The sequence below is a fragment of the Cygnus olor genome, chromosome 5 (genome assembly GCF_009769625.2).
Source record: "Cygnus olor isolate bCygOlo1 chromosome 5, bCygOlo1.pri.v2, whole genome shotgun sequence".
In the NCBI taxonomy this organism is placed as follows: Eukaryota; Metazoa; Chordata; class Aves; order Anseriformes; family Anatidae; genus Cygnus; species Cygnus olor.
Window position 1 is genome coordinate 26,710,498 of NC_049173.1, and position 15,178 is coordinate 26,725,675.

The following is a 15,178-nucleotide window of genomic DNA, read 5'->3' on the forward strand; positions in this document are numbered from 1 at the left end:
AAAAAAAAAAAAAGGGATGAAACCTCAAATCATCGTTGGAACTACAAAAGCGTTTTCTTTTTTTCTAAACAAACTTTTGAGAGAGATGGGAGACTTTCACCAAATCAGCGTTTGTAAATCAAACCATAGTGACTAAAGTTTTTCTGTGAAAACTTGTAAATATTTAATTCTCAGAAGTTGCATACTTGTCAGAAATAAACTTATACCTTAATTTACTTAATACATATTATCTTGTGTCTTGAAAGGCTGTGAATGTTAAAATCTTGCAGGGAAAGAAGATTCACTGGAAGCAATTCTAGTACTGATGTACTGTTTGCTTATGTATTCTGTGAGGTTTTTTGCAATTAAATTTTTATTTATGAAGGCAGTATTCCTGGATAGACTCTTGAATCCTATACTGAGTGTGGGAATTTAGTTTTTAAGGTTCTGTTTTTTCTCCTTTTATTGCAGTTTGCTGAATAAGTACTTTTCTGTCAGACTCTCCTTTGAATCTGAGTTCTCCAGTTCTATGCAAAACACGTAGGGTCATCTCCGTTATATGAATGACACAATCTATAGATATTTGCTTCCTGAGAACTGTAACATAAAAATATGCCACTGTTTTCATTTATCAAGAAGCTAAAATTTGACTGTCTCCAGTTACCCTGGGCACTTGCTTCTATTGCTGGCTCTCAGTTCAGTGGCAGAAGCTTGTTGCTTCATTTTTAGCGCTTGATACAGACTCCATCAAAGTTTCTGAATTGTTGCCACTCTAATATTAAAGTCTTGAATATTAAAACAGACTATGGGATTCTGCAATCATATGACAGGTTCTTTTTGATGCTGGGCTTTTTATCCACCCAGAGTAAGTGACATCTCATTAAGACTGTGGGGTTTGACTAGTGAAATGTAAATAAGCATGCAGCTTTTTTTTCTGTCTGCTTTCAGGCTCTCTGAATGTGTGACTGCAAAATATAATGAACAGCTTTTAAGTGTGAAAAAAGAAGAGGGACAACCAAAAGCATTGCACATTCACCAGAATAAAGCACAATCCAGACGGTGTTAATTAGTTATTTTTTGATAAACCCCAAGTAGAAATTGAATTTTATTTCATTAGTTTGAGTTGCTCTCCTACACTATACTTATTCTTGTGGTTGAGAAGATTAACTGCACTTTGAAATGATTACTTAGCTGCCTTCTTTGACCAAAGACTGTTTTATTGCAAATCTACCTTAATTCTTGGTTGAGAATTTAAAAGAAAATAAATGAAAAATAAAATGTTTAAACTTAAACACCCACAGCACATCCCTTTCAAGTCAGTGTTTTGTTTTATTCAGCACAGTTGCTGAGGCCAGGATCTTGGGTGCCTTATATTCTGAGGCTCAAGCTCCTAATATTAATCCTTAGGAGAAACCATATACTTGAAATACTGGCTTAGTTTATTTTCGTCTTTATCATTGAAATTATGTAGTTTGCTCATTTGTTTATACTAAACTTTTGAAGAGATACTTTGTATAATGAAAAGATTGGAAATATTTTTAAGTGACTTGCTATGTATGTAAACATGATTTTTTTTATTGCTGTGGGATTTTTTCTTTTTAACTTACAGGAAGAGTTAGTATTTTAAAAAAGTTCTTAAAAGATGAGAATATAAATTAAGACTTTTCAATGTAACGTTCTAAAATTATTTTGCGGTTTTATTTCATTTATTTTTATTGGAAGAATTATTAAAACTGCTCTTTATAGGAATCTCTCATTTTCTGGTGGAATTATCTGGTGGAATCTTCTGAAAATCTTAACTGTAGCAAAATCAAGCATCCATGTTTCCTGAAATTTAGATATCTTTGTTTACCTAAGGATGATTTATCTCAATTGACTGGACTAATTAGCAAACTTGAGAACTGGGATGACTAATCACACCTGAGCAGTATCTGTTCATGTCTGTATTCTATGCATATAAATTAAGTGGGGGGAAAAAAACCTCCTGTGAATACAGATGCATGCAGATATCCATGGTGTTGAATTCAAAATCTGTTAAAATGTGCTTAATATGCTTTTATTTTAGACTTGTCGGATTAAAAACCGAAGCTCCAAGTGCTGCATCAACAAGTACAAGTACTCCTCAGCCAGTTAATAATGTGGTCCACCACTTGGCGTCTGCACTGCTCCAGATAGAACAAGGAATCGAGCGCAGGTTTCTCAAAGCACCTCTTGGTAAGCTTTCAGGTTTGAAACTGCATGTCTCCGGTTTTGTGTCAGATTTCTTTAGTCTTTTGCTTCTTTTGTGAGACTAAATGTTTTAGAGAGAGAGGTTGGGGAAAAGAAAAAACAGCTAACCTATTGCTAGGTACCATTGTTTAAAAAAAATCAACACACATTAGATCATGAGGAGATATTTGTAGTTCAGGATGTGCAGAAAGAAAAATGTTTTAAAAAAAAGGAACATAAAAATTAGAGTAAAATACGTTGTTACTTAAATACATACCTATTTAACTTGGATCACTTCAGTGATCTTGTTTACATGGTCTCACAGTTACACTGATGCACTGGGAGATAAGCTGCACCTTTAGGCAGCAGAGAGTGAGCTTTCTGGGTGAATAGTCCATAATTCAGTACTGCTGTTGAAGGTAATATATCACGGAACTGTACTATGAGTTTTGCATGTCTTTAGGTTGTAAAATTTACTCCTTTTTGTACCATTTCTGTGAAAAAAATATAGTCCTGGTTTATTGGATCACCTGTTTAGCAATAATAGAATATTTACAATAAAATGTAGTAATGATTTACATCGCAAACTTTCCAGTCCTTAGGTTTTATTTTGTGCTGTAAAACTTGGAAATAAAGGGTTGCAGAAGAATTAAAGCATGCTTACAGCTTGACTTTAGCACACGTTCCTTCCTTGAATCCCTCTGACGTACTCTAGTGGTGAGAGACAGAATCCAAAGCACATACTGTGGCTCTGTTTTCTGGTGATTAATCACTCAGGTCCCTTACCTGGGTCCTTTTGCAGTTCAATACTGGAGGTTTGCTTGAAGATACGTATCCTTCCTGAGGCAGTTGTCCCAGCAAGCTTCCCATCCTCATGTCACACTGAGGAGCTGTGCTTTGTGCCCCAGCTGGACTGGCTGTCATTGTAGTGGGAGTGTAGCAGGGTTACCAGTGCAGTGCATAACGTGGGTATTCCAGAGCATGAGCTGTTATTACACATGGTATTCTCCCTTTGCTAATGATTGCATACAAAATCTGTCAGCTTCAGCAGTTTTTGTTGCAGCAGTTCAAGACATTCATACAATGAAACCTGCATTTTCACTTCACATTATTGCTCCATGGCACAGTCGACCTAAAACTTTCTGCATCTCTGCTGCCCCTACATGGAATCTGTCTTAATATCACTTGCCACTGAAGATGAGTTTGAGCTAGACTTAACGCCGGACAATTTGACACACAGGCAGGGGTCCCTTCTGCAAGCTTTTTTTTATTGGTGCAGTTACCTCTAGAAGAAGAAGATGCAGCACATGATTGAGATGAAAGGGTAAAGCATAGGAGTAGCTAAAACTACAGCTGTTTAAAAGTTTTACTGGGTTAAGTGTTTGGTCAATTCAAATGTCTTCTCTTTCTAAGCCAGGCATGGTGTAGTTTATTTTCTGCCCTATGACCGGACTTACACCGTGCACGTGGTACAGTTAATTGACATCACATCTAGCATTTGTCATGTTCATTCTGCATGTGCCATTTGTAAATACATTGTGCAGTATAAGCCTCCATTTCCAAACTGTCTCTGAGTATTTTGGCAACAGCATTTTGCTGACAGTTGCAAGTTTACTGTGTTCACTTAAGTTTACTTTAAGTGCAAGTCTGCACTTAAGGGGAAAAAATGGCTATTAGGAGGTTATAGATTTGACATCTTGAGTTAGATGAAAAGGGCTGAAAGAAAAGTGTCCCTGCAAAAAAACTTACAGTACTTTAATCCTCATGCATTGTTTTTTCAGTAGTCCCAACTCTGCCATAGTCTAATGATGGTTCATGGTTTTTGTCTGACCTTTTGATGACGATGTAGTTTCTTGTTTGTTTTTAACTCAGTAATCCTCTTTTCCTTTAGAGGCTGTATACTGTACTGTGCGACAGAAAAGTATATAGGGAAAACAATCTTATATGGTCTACATGTCTCAAATCTCCTCTTTATTTATATTACCATACTGCCTGGGGATTTCTTCTGCTTTGAGATTACTGTAATGTATAGGGTAACCTACACAGTTCAGGGAGCGGGAAGGGATCCCGGGCTCTATGCTGGCTTACTGCCATACCTGCCATACCCATTAAGCTGCAGTGTCAGGTTCCCTTTTCTTTGTTCTACCTTTTGGTGCCAAGCGTCTCATATTTTTGGTTGCATAATAGCCTGCTCTTACCAGGAGATGAGTCTGAATGAAAACAAGATCTGAGGAGATACGGCTTTGAACAGCTCTGTAGTAAAGAAGGCTTAAAACACACTACTATTTCTTGCTGAATTTTCTGACTTCTAGGCAGTTAGTTAGGTGAAGGGTGCTCTGATTTGGGAGCTTTTGGATGTGACCAGAAGGCAAAACTGCAGAGTCGAGGAAACCTGTGTACTAGAGAGGCCTCTGGCAAACGTAGGTACTCCAGAGGTCAAGCAGCAGATGTGGATGCAGCCCTTTCTGGATATAGCCCTTCAGTGTTTCAGATTTGTTTAAAACAAACAAAACAACAAAAAGAAAATATAAAATTTGCAAAGTCTTCTATTCAGCTTAAACTCCCTATGTGGAACCAATGACTTTGTATGTCACCAAAGCAAATGCTGTTTCTTAGCATGCAACTTGCTTGTGTGTAACAGGCCAAGCTCTCTCTTCTCCTAGATAAGGTGACATTAGGTGTGTTACTAAACATCCTAATAAAAAGTGGATACAGCTGCTTACTCTGGGACTGACTCTGTCACAGAACTGTGATACTGTCTTTCATTGACCAGGCTAGGAAACAGCCAAGATAACTACGAGGACAGAAGTTAGTTTTTAGTTTGTAACCACATGGTTTGCGGGCTTCTTATTGTCTTGCTCTTACATGGATTATTGTCTGTACACTCAATTTTTCTAACATTTTTTTAATAGTTATTCCAACTGCTTACTGAAACTTTGCCCTAGAGAAAATGCCTGTATATCTGTTTTTAATATTAAACCTGAGAAACCCATCTTTTTTTAGATGACTTAATTACCACTGAAGTAAGAACATGCCAAGTCTGCAAGAGGTCTGTTTTGGTAGCAGGATAGGGGAGCACATTTGATAAAATGAGTACTATTGCATTTCTGCTTTAAACCAACCTAGACCTTACTTTGTCTCCGTTATTTCAGTTGTTGCCCTCGCTGTAGCATTGCCTTTCCCCCATCCCCCTGCCCCTTTTCACAGTGTGCTCTGTTCCCATTAGGGATTGGAGCCATGCTTAACAATTTTTAGTTTTCACTCTATTTACAGCTTGTAGTACTAAAGACAGCGTAGTGAAATTCACTGCAGTCACTGGCAAGTTTATCCCGGTGGCCTCCAGGGTGCAGAGCAGACAAAGGGACCCAGCACAGTAATAAAAGGACCAGCTGCTCCTCTTTGCTCCTTTTTTGTTCTAAGGCTCTATCAGGCTGCCAAGAGCCTTGCTGGTGATTTTGATAAGTTTAGAGTTGAGGTGCATACAAAATATTAAAGTTGAAGAGCAAGAAAAGGCTAGCACAGAAGATAGTAAAGCTAACAGAGATATAGAAACCCCAGAAACAGCACACTCTGCCTTGCAGAACTGCTACATGACTGATAATCTTCTGTTGTTTGGTGATAAAATTTAACAGTACCTGACTTGAATTGTAATGTAAGCATGTCTTTATTATGAATTGTGTTTTTAGAAATCCTTTCATTATGAATCAGCCATGAAAACTTTTCTTCCTTCAGTCCAAAGTAATGTTTGAGGAGAATCTCAAAAAGGCGGGTTAGGGTATAGCTTGCAGTACACATTTTTTCCTGCAAAATCCTGAATTGAAACATGTAATAAAGTCATTACTACTTTTTGTCCTAAAACTTAAGCTGTTTGATGGAAACTGAAGTGTTAGTTTTTTTTAAAAAAAAAAAAAAAAAAGAGGAAAGAAATACAAACAATTCTTGTTGTGGATTTTGCTTTTTTTAGTATAAATTGCTTTTTCTTACATTACAAAATATTTTGTAGTGGAGAAGCAAGTCTCACCATTCCTATTACATAGATGTGAAAACTGAGGTTTAAGATGATGTGACTTGGTCACCCTGGTGTCCAGTGAGGCAGCAAAGAAAAAATACTTGCTTTCTGCACTAGTGCAGGACTCCAGTCAATAAGCATCTTTCAGGTACAGTCATATACAGTGTGGATTTTTGCCATGCACTTGTGGGACAAAAAAAAAAAAAAAGAAAAAGAAAAAATACATCTTTTTTGCTGCTTTTTGCTCATCTATGTTCCATTCCTTTTTTCCTAGACTCAGATTATTTTTGTTTCCTCTACTCTCAAAGTTGTTTTGCTTTCTGTTTATAATTAGACCTCCTCATGATAACATGTCATCTTCCAGCAGTGATTTGTTTGTTTATTCTTCAGAAAAGGCAGTCAAAGAAGGTACCTTGCATGTGGATCATATAAAGGTCTATTCTGTCTCTTCTTGGGAGAGTAATTTCATTCTGATATTCAGGAAGGTTCCTTTACCCAACTATCATAACTAGGTCATTTCATGTGGACAGACAAGCTAGTTTTCTTAGTCCTTGAGGGCTGTGACCATGAAGCAGGTATATTTTTGCGGTGTTAGGATGTTCATGGCAGCACAGACCAGACATGTTTGCTGAGAGAAAAACCTTTGTTCAGTAAGGTCCTTCTATAGCCATTCGTACCAGAGATGGACATAAAGGTAAGGGAGGGTCAATGTACGAAGCCTTTGGTCTAAGCCTTTTGCTTGTAGTGGAGTCAAAGTGAATCCTGGGCTATGCAATCACTCCACGCACAGCATTCTTTACCCTTCCCTGCCTACCTTCTTCTGTATGCATGCGTGGTAACAACTGTTCTAGTTACATTTTTAGATTATGCAAATATGGATTATAAAAATTAATTTGAAAATATCCCCCACACTTCAAAAATGTATTTGAAATAACTGTATGAATTTAACGTTAAGTAATGCAGAAGATAATAAAAGAAGCCACAGGGGGGATAAAAAGAGGAAGAGAGTGGAAGACAAGACTAGTCAGAGAGATGGTAAATTTTAAATGTTTACTTGTATTGCTAAGAATTAGAGAGCACTTAATTTTTATTTATTTTTTCACTTTAATTCTGTAGCCAGTTCCTTATGCTGAAGGAATTGCAGTATAAATGCTTAAAAGGTTTAAGCTTTATTGGAAGTAAAACAAATACGGCTCAAAGATTTAAAATAAAAAAAAAAAAATCTGCACCCAGAGATAAAGAACTGTATTTTCTTTTTATCACTTTGGGACAGAAATCTGCATGTTCACGTAATCCTTCCCCCCCTTCTTTTTAATGCCTTTTTTTAAACTTCGCAGCATTGTGCAACTGCATATCCTTTCTAGAAATACTAAGATGGAAAACCCTTCCCTGAACTCAATTAGCTATTGATAGATGAGTGCATAGATCTGTCAAACAACTTCATTTGCATTGTAGCAAGGCTTGGAGGGCTTAGCTGGCAGAGGGGTATCCCACTGAGCCATGTAGAGCTGCTCAGACACAAAGGAAGAGGCCATTTTTCCCTCCGAGTTAACAATATAAATGACAAAAATGAGGGATGGAAGAAGAAAGTGTTACTTGTGTTTCCCAAATTGGGGGTTGAAACAGCAGGTGTCACTTGGCACATTTTCTTTCAGTGCTAGGGCATGTTTAAGCAGGTAGTGGTCAGTGATTTCCTTCTGTATTGCAACTGCAGTTTTGTACTGCACATATTTGTTGCGTTGTGTGGTGAGCTCCATTGGTGAACCATCTAGGGTACAAATAGTTGCCAATAAAAATAAAGGTAATAATGCTCAAGCTGCCATTGTCAGCAAAAGAAATGCTTGCTAAACTATACATACAGATAAGATGAATCATCTTTGCCGGAGTTACAGTAGTCATCTGTGGCAGAACTGAAACTGAATTGGATTTCAAGTTCTAGTATAGTGTCCTGACAAGTTGTCATTTTCTTCCTACTGAATTTTAAATAATACACTGAGAGCTGTACTGCAGCGCTGCGAAGTAGAGCTTGTGGACTATATGTAGTGAGACTGAACTTGAGGAAGGAAACTTTAAGGACAAAGTAATAGAAATGATGAGAAATACAGGTTTATTTGTATTTGCAGTTCAGGAGTGGCTAAATTTTATTTAGGGAGCCGTGCTGCCTGTTTATCCTCTGCCTTTGCTCATTGTTTCTCCTGTGCTGCTTGCTGCTAATGCAAATGTGTGCAAGATTAGGCAAATCCTGGCAGACAGTAGATGAGAAGGCAGAAAGGCCTTGCCAGGAGAGCAATTAGTCTCATTTTTGTTCTTTCATTTTATCTGTTGTTAGATGTTTTTCTCTTCCTGTTTCTGAGGAGAAATCACTTGGCAGACAGCAGGATTGCAGGCCGTTCCTGTGCCCACTGTGACTAGTAGAGCAGGCAAGGTAGCATTTTATACTTGGGTGCATCATTAATCAGCTAGAGATCACACAGTAATAACTGGAATATCACTTTTAGAAGGGATATCTTTGGACACTTCTATTATTAAATCTTATTTAAGGTACTGCTATATTTTTCTTAAACCTTCTTGCTTTAAAATGCAAGAAATAGCTTTCAGTACTCATATTTCCTTACTACTTAGCAGCAGCATTGCAGGGTGTAACTTACACCTTCTCATTTCTTTAGCTCCTCAAACAACCCATTTGCTTCTGCAACTCCCAGCTGCACATTCCTGTTCTGTACCACCCCTTTCGCTATTCTGCATGTGTATTTGTGTGACCACTTCAGTAGCCTGGACTTGAAAATGAAACCTGTTTGAAAAAGTGAAATGACTTCTCCCCCCCATTTATTTCTAACCTGAAGAGGATCCCAGGTCTTACTTGTTTTGCTACTAGGTGTGTGCCACAGCTTCCTATGTGCTATATTGCTTATAAAATATCAAGAAAACAGGTATTTTTCTATCAGATCAGTCACCCAGTCTGGATGAGCACATTGACGTGCAAGTTCCTGTGAAGGCAGAGTGCAGGATAGGAATAAAGGTACTGAAGCACAGGGAGAGTGCTGCAAAACAGTCTGCTAACTACACCAGGACAGGACAAGGGAAGGTGTGAGAGCCCTTTGAGCTGGTTGGTTGGTGGTGGTTTGTGGTGTGTGTTTTTTTTTTTCCCCCTCAACAAAGTCTCTGTTCAGTGTCAAGCAGTTCATTTAGGTGAAAACATTGTGAAAAGGTGTGATTTTGATCGTAGAAATTATACAGAAAGACTTCTTGAAGTTGAAGCAAATCATTAGGTTTTCAGGTTGACAACTGAGTAAGAATTTTCTGTCTTATTTATGTGCAAGTTTGCAGCTGAATTGATAGTGAAAGATAAAATCCTACAGCTTCAGCAGCTGGAAAACTAATAAGGAAATACTTGAGTGCTGAAAAGATAAGACAGATTATTATCCCAGTTTGCTATTGCATATCTGTTTAAAATACCAAGCCTTACTTCATCGTCTGGAGCAACCTATATGTTTGAAAAAGAAGTTTGATCCTGTTTTTTTGTTCTCTTCTTCTCTCACGGCAGATGCCAGTGATGGTGGACGATCCTACAAAACAGTTTTGGATCGCTGGAGAGAGTCACTTCTTTCTTCTACCAGCTTGTCCCAAGTCTTCCTTCATCTCTCTACATTGGATCGAAGTGTCATCTGGTCCAAGTCCATCCTCAATGCTCGCTGTAAAGTGTGTCGAAAGAAAGGTGATGCGGAAAGCATGGTGCTGTGTGATGGCTGTGATCGAGGCTATCATACTTACTGTATCAGGCCCAAGCTTAAGGTATCTGAGGAAAAATACCTTCCTTTTCACATAAAATTTGAGTAGTTCTTACAGCTAAGTGTCTTACTAATGCTTGCTTTCCCCCCCTCTTTTCCTTCTGTTTGTAGGTCATTCCTGAAGGAGACTGGTTTTGTCCAGAGTGCCGACCAAAGCAGCGCTCTAGACGCCTGTCCTCCAGACAGAGACCATCTGTGGAAAGTGATGAGGAGACTGCTGAACGAATAGAAGAAGGGGAGGAAGATGCAAACTATGATGAAGTGAGACAAAGTGAAGAAGAGGATTATGAAGAAGAGCAAGAGGAAGATGATGAATCTCAAGAGGATGAAGAGATGAGGTAAGCAGGCACCCATTAAAGTGGTTTTCTACTGAAATATCTTGATTATTAGGTGGCGTAATTGTTCGTGTAAGCACATGTCTTGAAAATCCAGTGAGGGGGTGGGGTGGAGGGAAGCTTGTTATGAATTTGGCACTTACTAATGGGGTTTAAAATTAACAAAAGTTAGCTCCACTGGACTTGGACTCACTTTTCAGAATGAAAATTCCACCATCAGGTGTGTGGATGAGGGATGGCCATCAGGGTTGGGGTTCTGTACAACTATTGCTTGAATGTACAGTGGAGAGCACTTCAAACGGTAAAGATTTTCCAGAGAAAACATGGAGTTGCTTTCATCCAATTTTGAATTTTGGGGTACTAGGTGCATGCACACAGTAAGTATTAGAACAGTAGGGAAGGCAAGATCATTCATCCGAGCCCGTGTCACATTGGAAGGACTGAGGACTTCTGCAATAGCAGACTTAAGAAAAGGAGAAGGAAAAAAAAAACAAAGCATAAATAATCCAATGTGATAATTTCAGGAAAGTGGTGGATTTGATACAGAGCAGGAGTATAAATGCTCAAGGAAACTTCTAATCTGAGAGTGCTTTTTGTCTGTTCAGTACAATCGTTTGAATTGACTGAAGCAAAGCTATATCTAGCTCCAAAAATTGAGATTCAGTAGTAGGACAGAAGTTGTATCTTCTTGATAAGTAAACTTGTCTCTGGGATCTTTCTGTAATGGCAGGAGAAGCTTGAATTTATAAAAGTTATAAACTTTGACTAGAGTGTAACATTTATATTTAGCTATTTAGAACCGTGATTTATTTCTGTAGCTGACAGTGTTCAGAAATCATGGTAGCTAGAACTGCTGTGAGAACTAAGTAGGCAATTTCAAGAAACTGATAGTTGGTGCTCCAGGTAACGCATCTGCATTGCACAAGCTGCCACAGTGATCAAAATTCTGAGCATTTCCTTAAAGTATGTGCTGCACATAATATTTGATTAAAAGAATTCAGAGCAGCATTTAAGAGACTGGTGGTTGAGTGAATGCATCAGCGAAAGTCTCTTGCCTGCCAGCCTTGAATGTTTGTTTGTTTGTTTTTTTTTTAAATGCTGAATTAGAAAACTGAGGGGAATAGAATTTGAGGATAAATCTAATTATTCACTTCTTGTAGCCCATCAAAGCAAGGAAGACCGCAGGTCAAGTTTCCATTAAAAATGAGAGCAGCCAAACTCAACAATCCTTTCTCAAGTCGGAACAGCCACCGTCAGGCAAGATACGCTTCTCGGAGTCAGCAGAATACACCTAAGCAAACTGGATCTTCATCTAGAGTTACCAGGAGGGGTCTAAGAAAGGTAAAATCGGCCCCTCCATCAGTGACAAAGCCTTCTTTACGACTGAGTAGTCGGACCACTCGTCAGAGCCAAAGTTCATTGCAAGCAGATGTATTTGTGGAATTGCTCAGTCCTCGAAGACGACGAAGAGGAAGAAAGAGTGCTGATAACACACTGGAAAATAGTCCTTCCAATTCTGTCGGATTTAGAATTGTTGATACTGCAGACTCAAATGAACGGGTTAGAAAGTATCCAGTTGCTGCCTCAAAGCTTTCTCTTCCTGTTAGCGAACCCAAGAGAAGAGGCAGGAAACGACAATCCACAGGTTAGAGAAATCTGTTTATCTGGAATGAAAACAAAGTTCATTTGCTTGTTAAAATATCTGCGTGGTAGAGCAAAGACTAGAATTAGTGAGAAATGGTGGCTGAAAGCATTTTTGCCATTTCCAGTAAAACATTCCCTTTTTTTTACAGTGATGGGAGGGAACCTTAAAGACATTTCAGTCATCTAAAGAATACGTGATTTACCATATCTATGTTGGAATTTTCATATTTGCATGCCGTATGGAACAGTCTCTAATAAGGAGATAGAAAACATATGTGCCTTAAACCATGCAGATGTTTACTTATAGCTTTTAGAGTTTTCTTTTATTAAAGAGTTAAACAGGTGAAGAACACAGATGTAGGCAAGGTAGCATTTTATGTAGCAAAGGAGACATTTAGTGGTTAATAACAAACTGTAGTCTTGTTAATTCCTGAGGCCAAACTGCATGAGTTGTGGCCTTAAACTATGGCATTAGTAGTTTTAATACCTCAGGTATCCAAAAGCAGGAGCTGTTAACTTTATTATGAGCAGTTGAAACAGAAACTGGTACTGGACACTACTTAAGTAGATTTTTTTTCCCAATTAAAACAGTAACACGGAATTGAAATCAATATATGATACTGTGCTAGACAGAAGTCTAAGGATTAAAATATCTGCTTATCTTTTAATTTCTCTCCAGGTTTTTGTAGCTTAAAATTTGACTTTTTTCTCTCTTCTCAGTGTAATGTAGCTGTTCTTGAAATCTACCTATGCTGGCTGTGAGTAGGGTGTAGGATGAGACAGCCAAGCAAAAAGAAAAATCTGTCTTACCTCCAGCTCACAAGATACAGGGGCTCAAAGGGCAGGAACTGAAAACTCTGCTTGACGTTGCATCTTCTAACCATCTGTACCTTGTACTATCTGTTTTTTGTTTGTTTTCTTTTAGAATAAGATAATGGTGTTTCACTTTCTTTTGATTTTTACATGTCAGGCTTTTATTTTCATCTGGCGGGATGTTTTTGTTTTTTTCCTCCCCAGAATCATCTCCTCAAACCTCATTGAACAGGAGAAGTTCAGGACGTCAAGGGGGAGTTCATGAACTCTCAGCTTTTGAACAACTTGTAGTGGAACTGGTACGACATGATGACAGCTGGCCTTTCATGAAACTGGTTTCCAAAATCCAGGTAACTGATAGAACTGTGGAGGGAATGATAACGTTAGAGAATCCTGTTTGTTGTCAGTAAAACTTGGACTTTATAGTACTACCCAACAGGAGAATACAGTGGGATTTGGGAGAATTCTCACACTTCAGCTCAAATATTTGGTGCCAGAACTAGGTTTTCCAAATGATGTTGTATTACGCAAATTTTAAATATGCTTGGCATCAAGTGTGTATAACTGAAATGCTTTGATATGGAAAAAAAAAAAATAGAGCAGTGGACTGATAAAGGTAAGTGTATGGTTATTAATTAGTTCAATTGATCTTCAATTTAAGCAAGGGTATTTTCAGAACAGATCTGCAATAAAATAACAAGGTAAGAACAGCTTCATTCTGATGTTAATTGTGATGCAGTCATAAGGTGACTTCTTAGCTGAGTTCTTAATTTAATTTTCTCCTGATGTAGATTATAAAACACCTGATGGTAAAGTAGGTATCCTTAGTACTGCTTTAGAGACTTGTTTCAGTAAAAGTTCCCAAAGCATGTCTGGTTTTCTGCAGGCTGCACTAGCTTGTCAGTTGTAAGACACTGCTGTATTTATTCTTCAGTAACAAAGTGCCAGTCCTCTTCAGTCCCTCTGGAGCAACTCTGGCAACTCTGCACAGACAGCAGTAATAGTCGTCTTGCAGGAGTTAGAGCTCAGTGTTTCAGTGCTTTTTTAAAATTAGCAGTGGTAAATGAAGAGGAGGAGGAGAGGAGTTTTGAATGAATGATCTCAGGACGAGCATCTGGCTACTAGAGCAGTGGAATTGCTTTGGGAAGCTTAAGTCTGGTGAATGCAAGGAAGCTTCTTAAGGAGGATGGATGGAGAACTCAGCTTAATTCAGATCCTGAGAATAAACTATGGGAGTTCAGTGCATTCAGGTTTGCACAAATAAATCACTGAAGGACAGTCTGTACAGTTCAGAAAGAAAAATCCATACCTGAGTGTCCCAAATTTTCTTCATTATGCCAGAAAGAGAAAATTACTTTTTTTTTTTGTGTGTGTTTATGTAAACAGCACTTTGAAAGTGAAAAGAGTGAAGAATTTGATCTAATGCTGTTTCTCTGCTAATTCTTCTAGGTTCATTTGCAGGTTGTATTTGATACAGTAAAGTTTCAGGCAATAATAAAGAACTTGGTTTTAGAACATGTATAATGGTGCACAGGGGTATTTCTTACAAGAAAGCAATATTTACAGCAGATTGTGCTTTTAAAAAGTAGCACTTTTGCTCTGTGGGTGAGAAGAAAGCACCCATACGTTGGTGCTTACTTGGACCTCAAAACCTGTCATCCAAGTGATCAGTACCCTTAAGGGTTAAGCAGTCTTTTTTCTCCTCTAACATTTATCACACAAATGCTGTTCTGAGTGGCACTATCTCTGGTACTTGCACACTGCATCCTGCTTGCTACAGAAAGTTCACTACCTTCCTTTCAACATAACTAAATGGAATTTAAAGGAACACTGCAAAAAGGTGAACAGCAGTGGAGTAAAAATGGCCATTACTCGTTATTAAGGAGCCTTTAATATTATGTTACAGGAGAATGAAACATCTTTAAATCTTGGAAAACTTTTGCTCTCAACTGATCAGAGTAGCTGTAACACCCTAATGCTTATCTGCTCATGTAATTTTATTTCCTGTAGTTGTTCACAGGACATTTAGGATTAGATTTATTTGTTAAGTTGCTGGCTGATGTTTGCTGTGGTCTGCTACTTTAATGATATACAAAAATGGAAAAGCAATACCCACAAACTGACACTCAGCTCAGGAAATGTAGGTTGTTGCTTGGGACTCCTCTGTTTGTTCAAAAACAAAACCAAAATGCTTTCTGCTAATGCAGGACTTCCTTTTTTTACCTAAGTAGAATTTTAAGCTTCTGTTGTTTTTTGTATGAATAAAATTCTTCTTTTTTAAAGGTACCAGACTACTATGATATCATCAAAAAACCTATTGCCTTAAATATAATCCGTGAAAAGGTGAATAAATGTGAATACAAGCTTGCATGTAAGTATCAGTAAAAGTAAGAAACCCTCTT

The 15,178-nt window shown here is 38.0% G+C and overlaps 1 protein-coding gene across 4 annotated transcripts in view; it reads left to right on the top strand.

Annotated features, from left to right (window-relative positions):
• Nucleotides 1-15,178, top strand: part of BAZ1A (bromodomain adjacent to zinc finger domain 1A) — a 61,945-nt gene that overhangs the window by 45,323 nt on the left and 1,444 nt on the right. For all 4 annotated transcript variants that reach the window (XM_040558185.1, XM_040558183.1, XM_040558186.1 and 1 more), the window contains 6 exons: nt 2,045-2,193; nt 9,741-9,988; nt 10,096-10,322; nt 11,480-11,964; nt 12,981-13,126; nt 15,060-15,147. In XM_040558185.1, the coding sequence (XP_040414119.1) occupies nt 2,045-2,193; nt 9,741-9,988; nt 10,096-10,322; nt 11,480-11,964; nt 12,981-13,126; nt 15,060-15,147 (1,343 nt within the window). The remainder of the gene's footprint in view (nt 1-2,044; nt 2,194-9,740; nt 9,989-10,095; nt 10,323-11,479; nt 11,965-12,980; nt 13,127-15,059; nt 15,148-15,178) is intronic.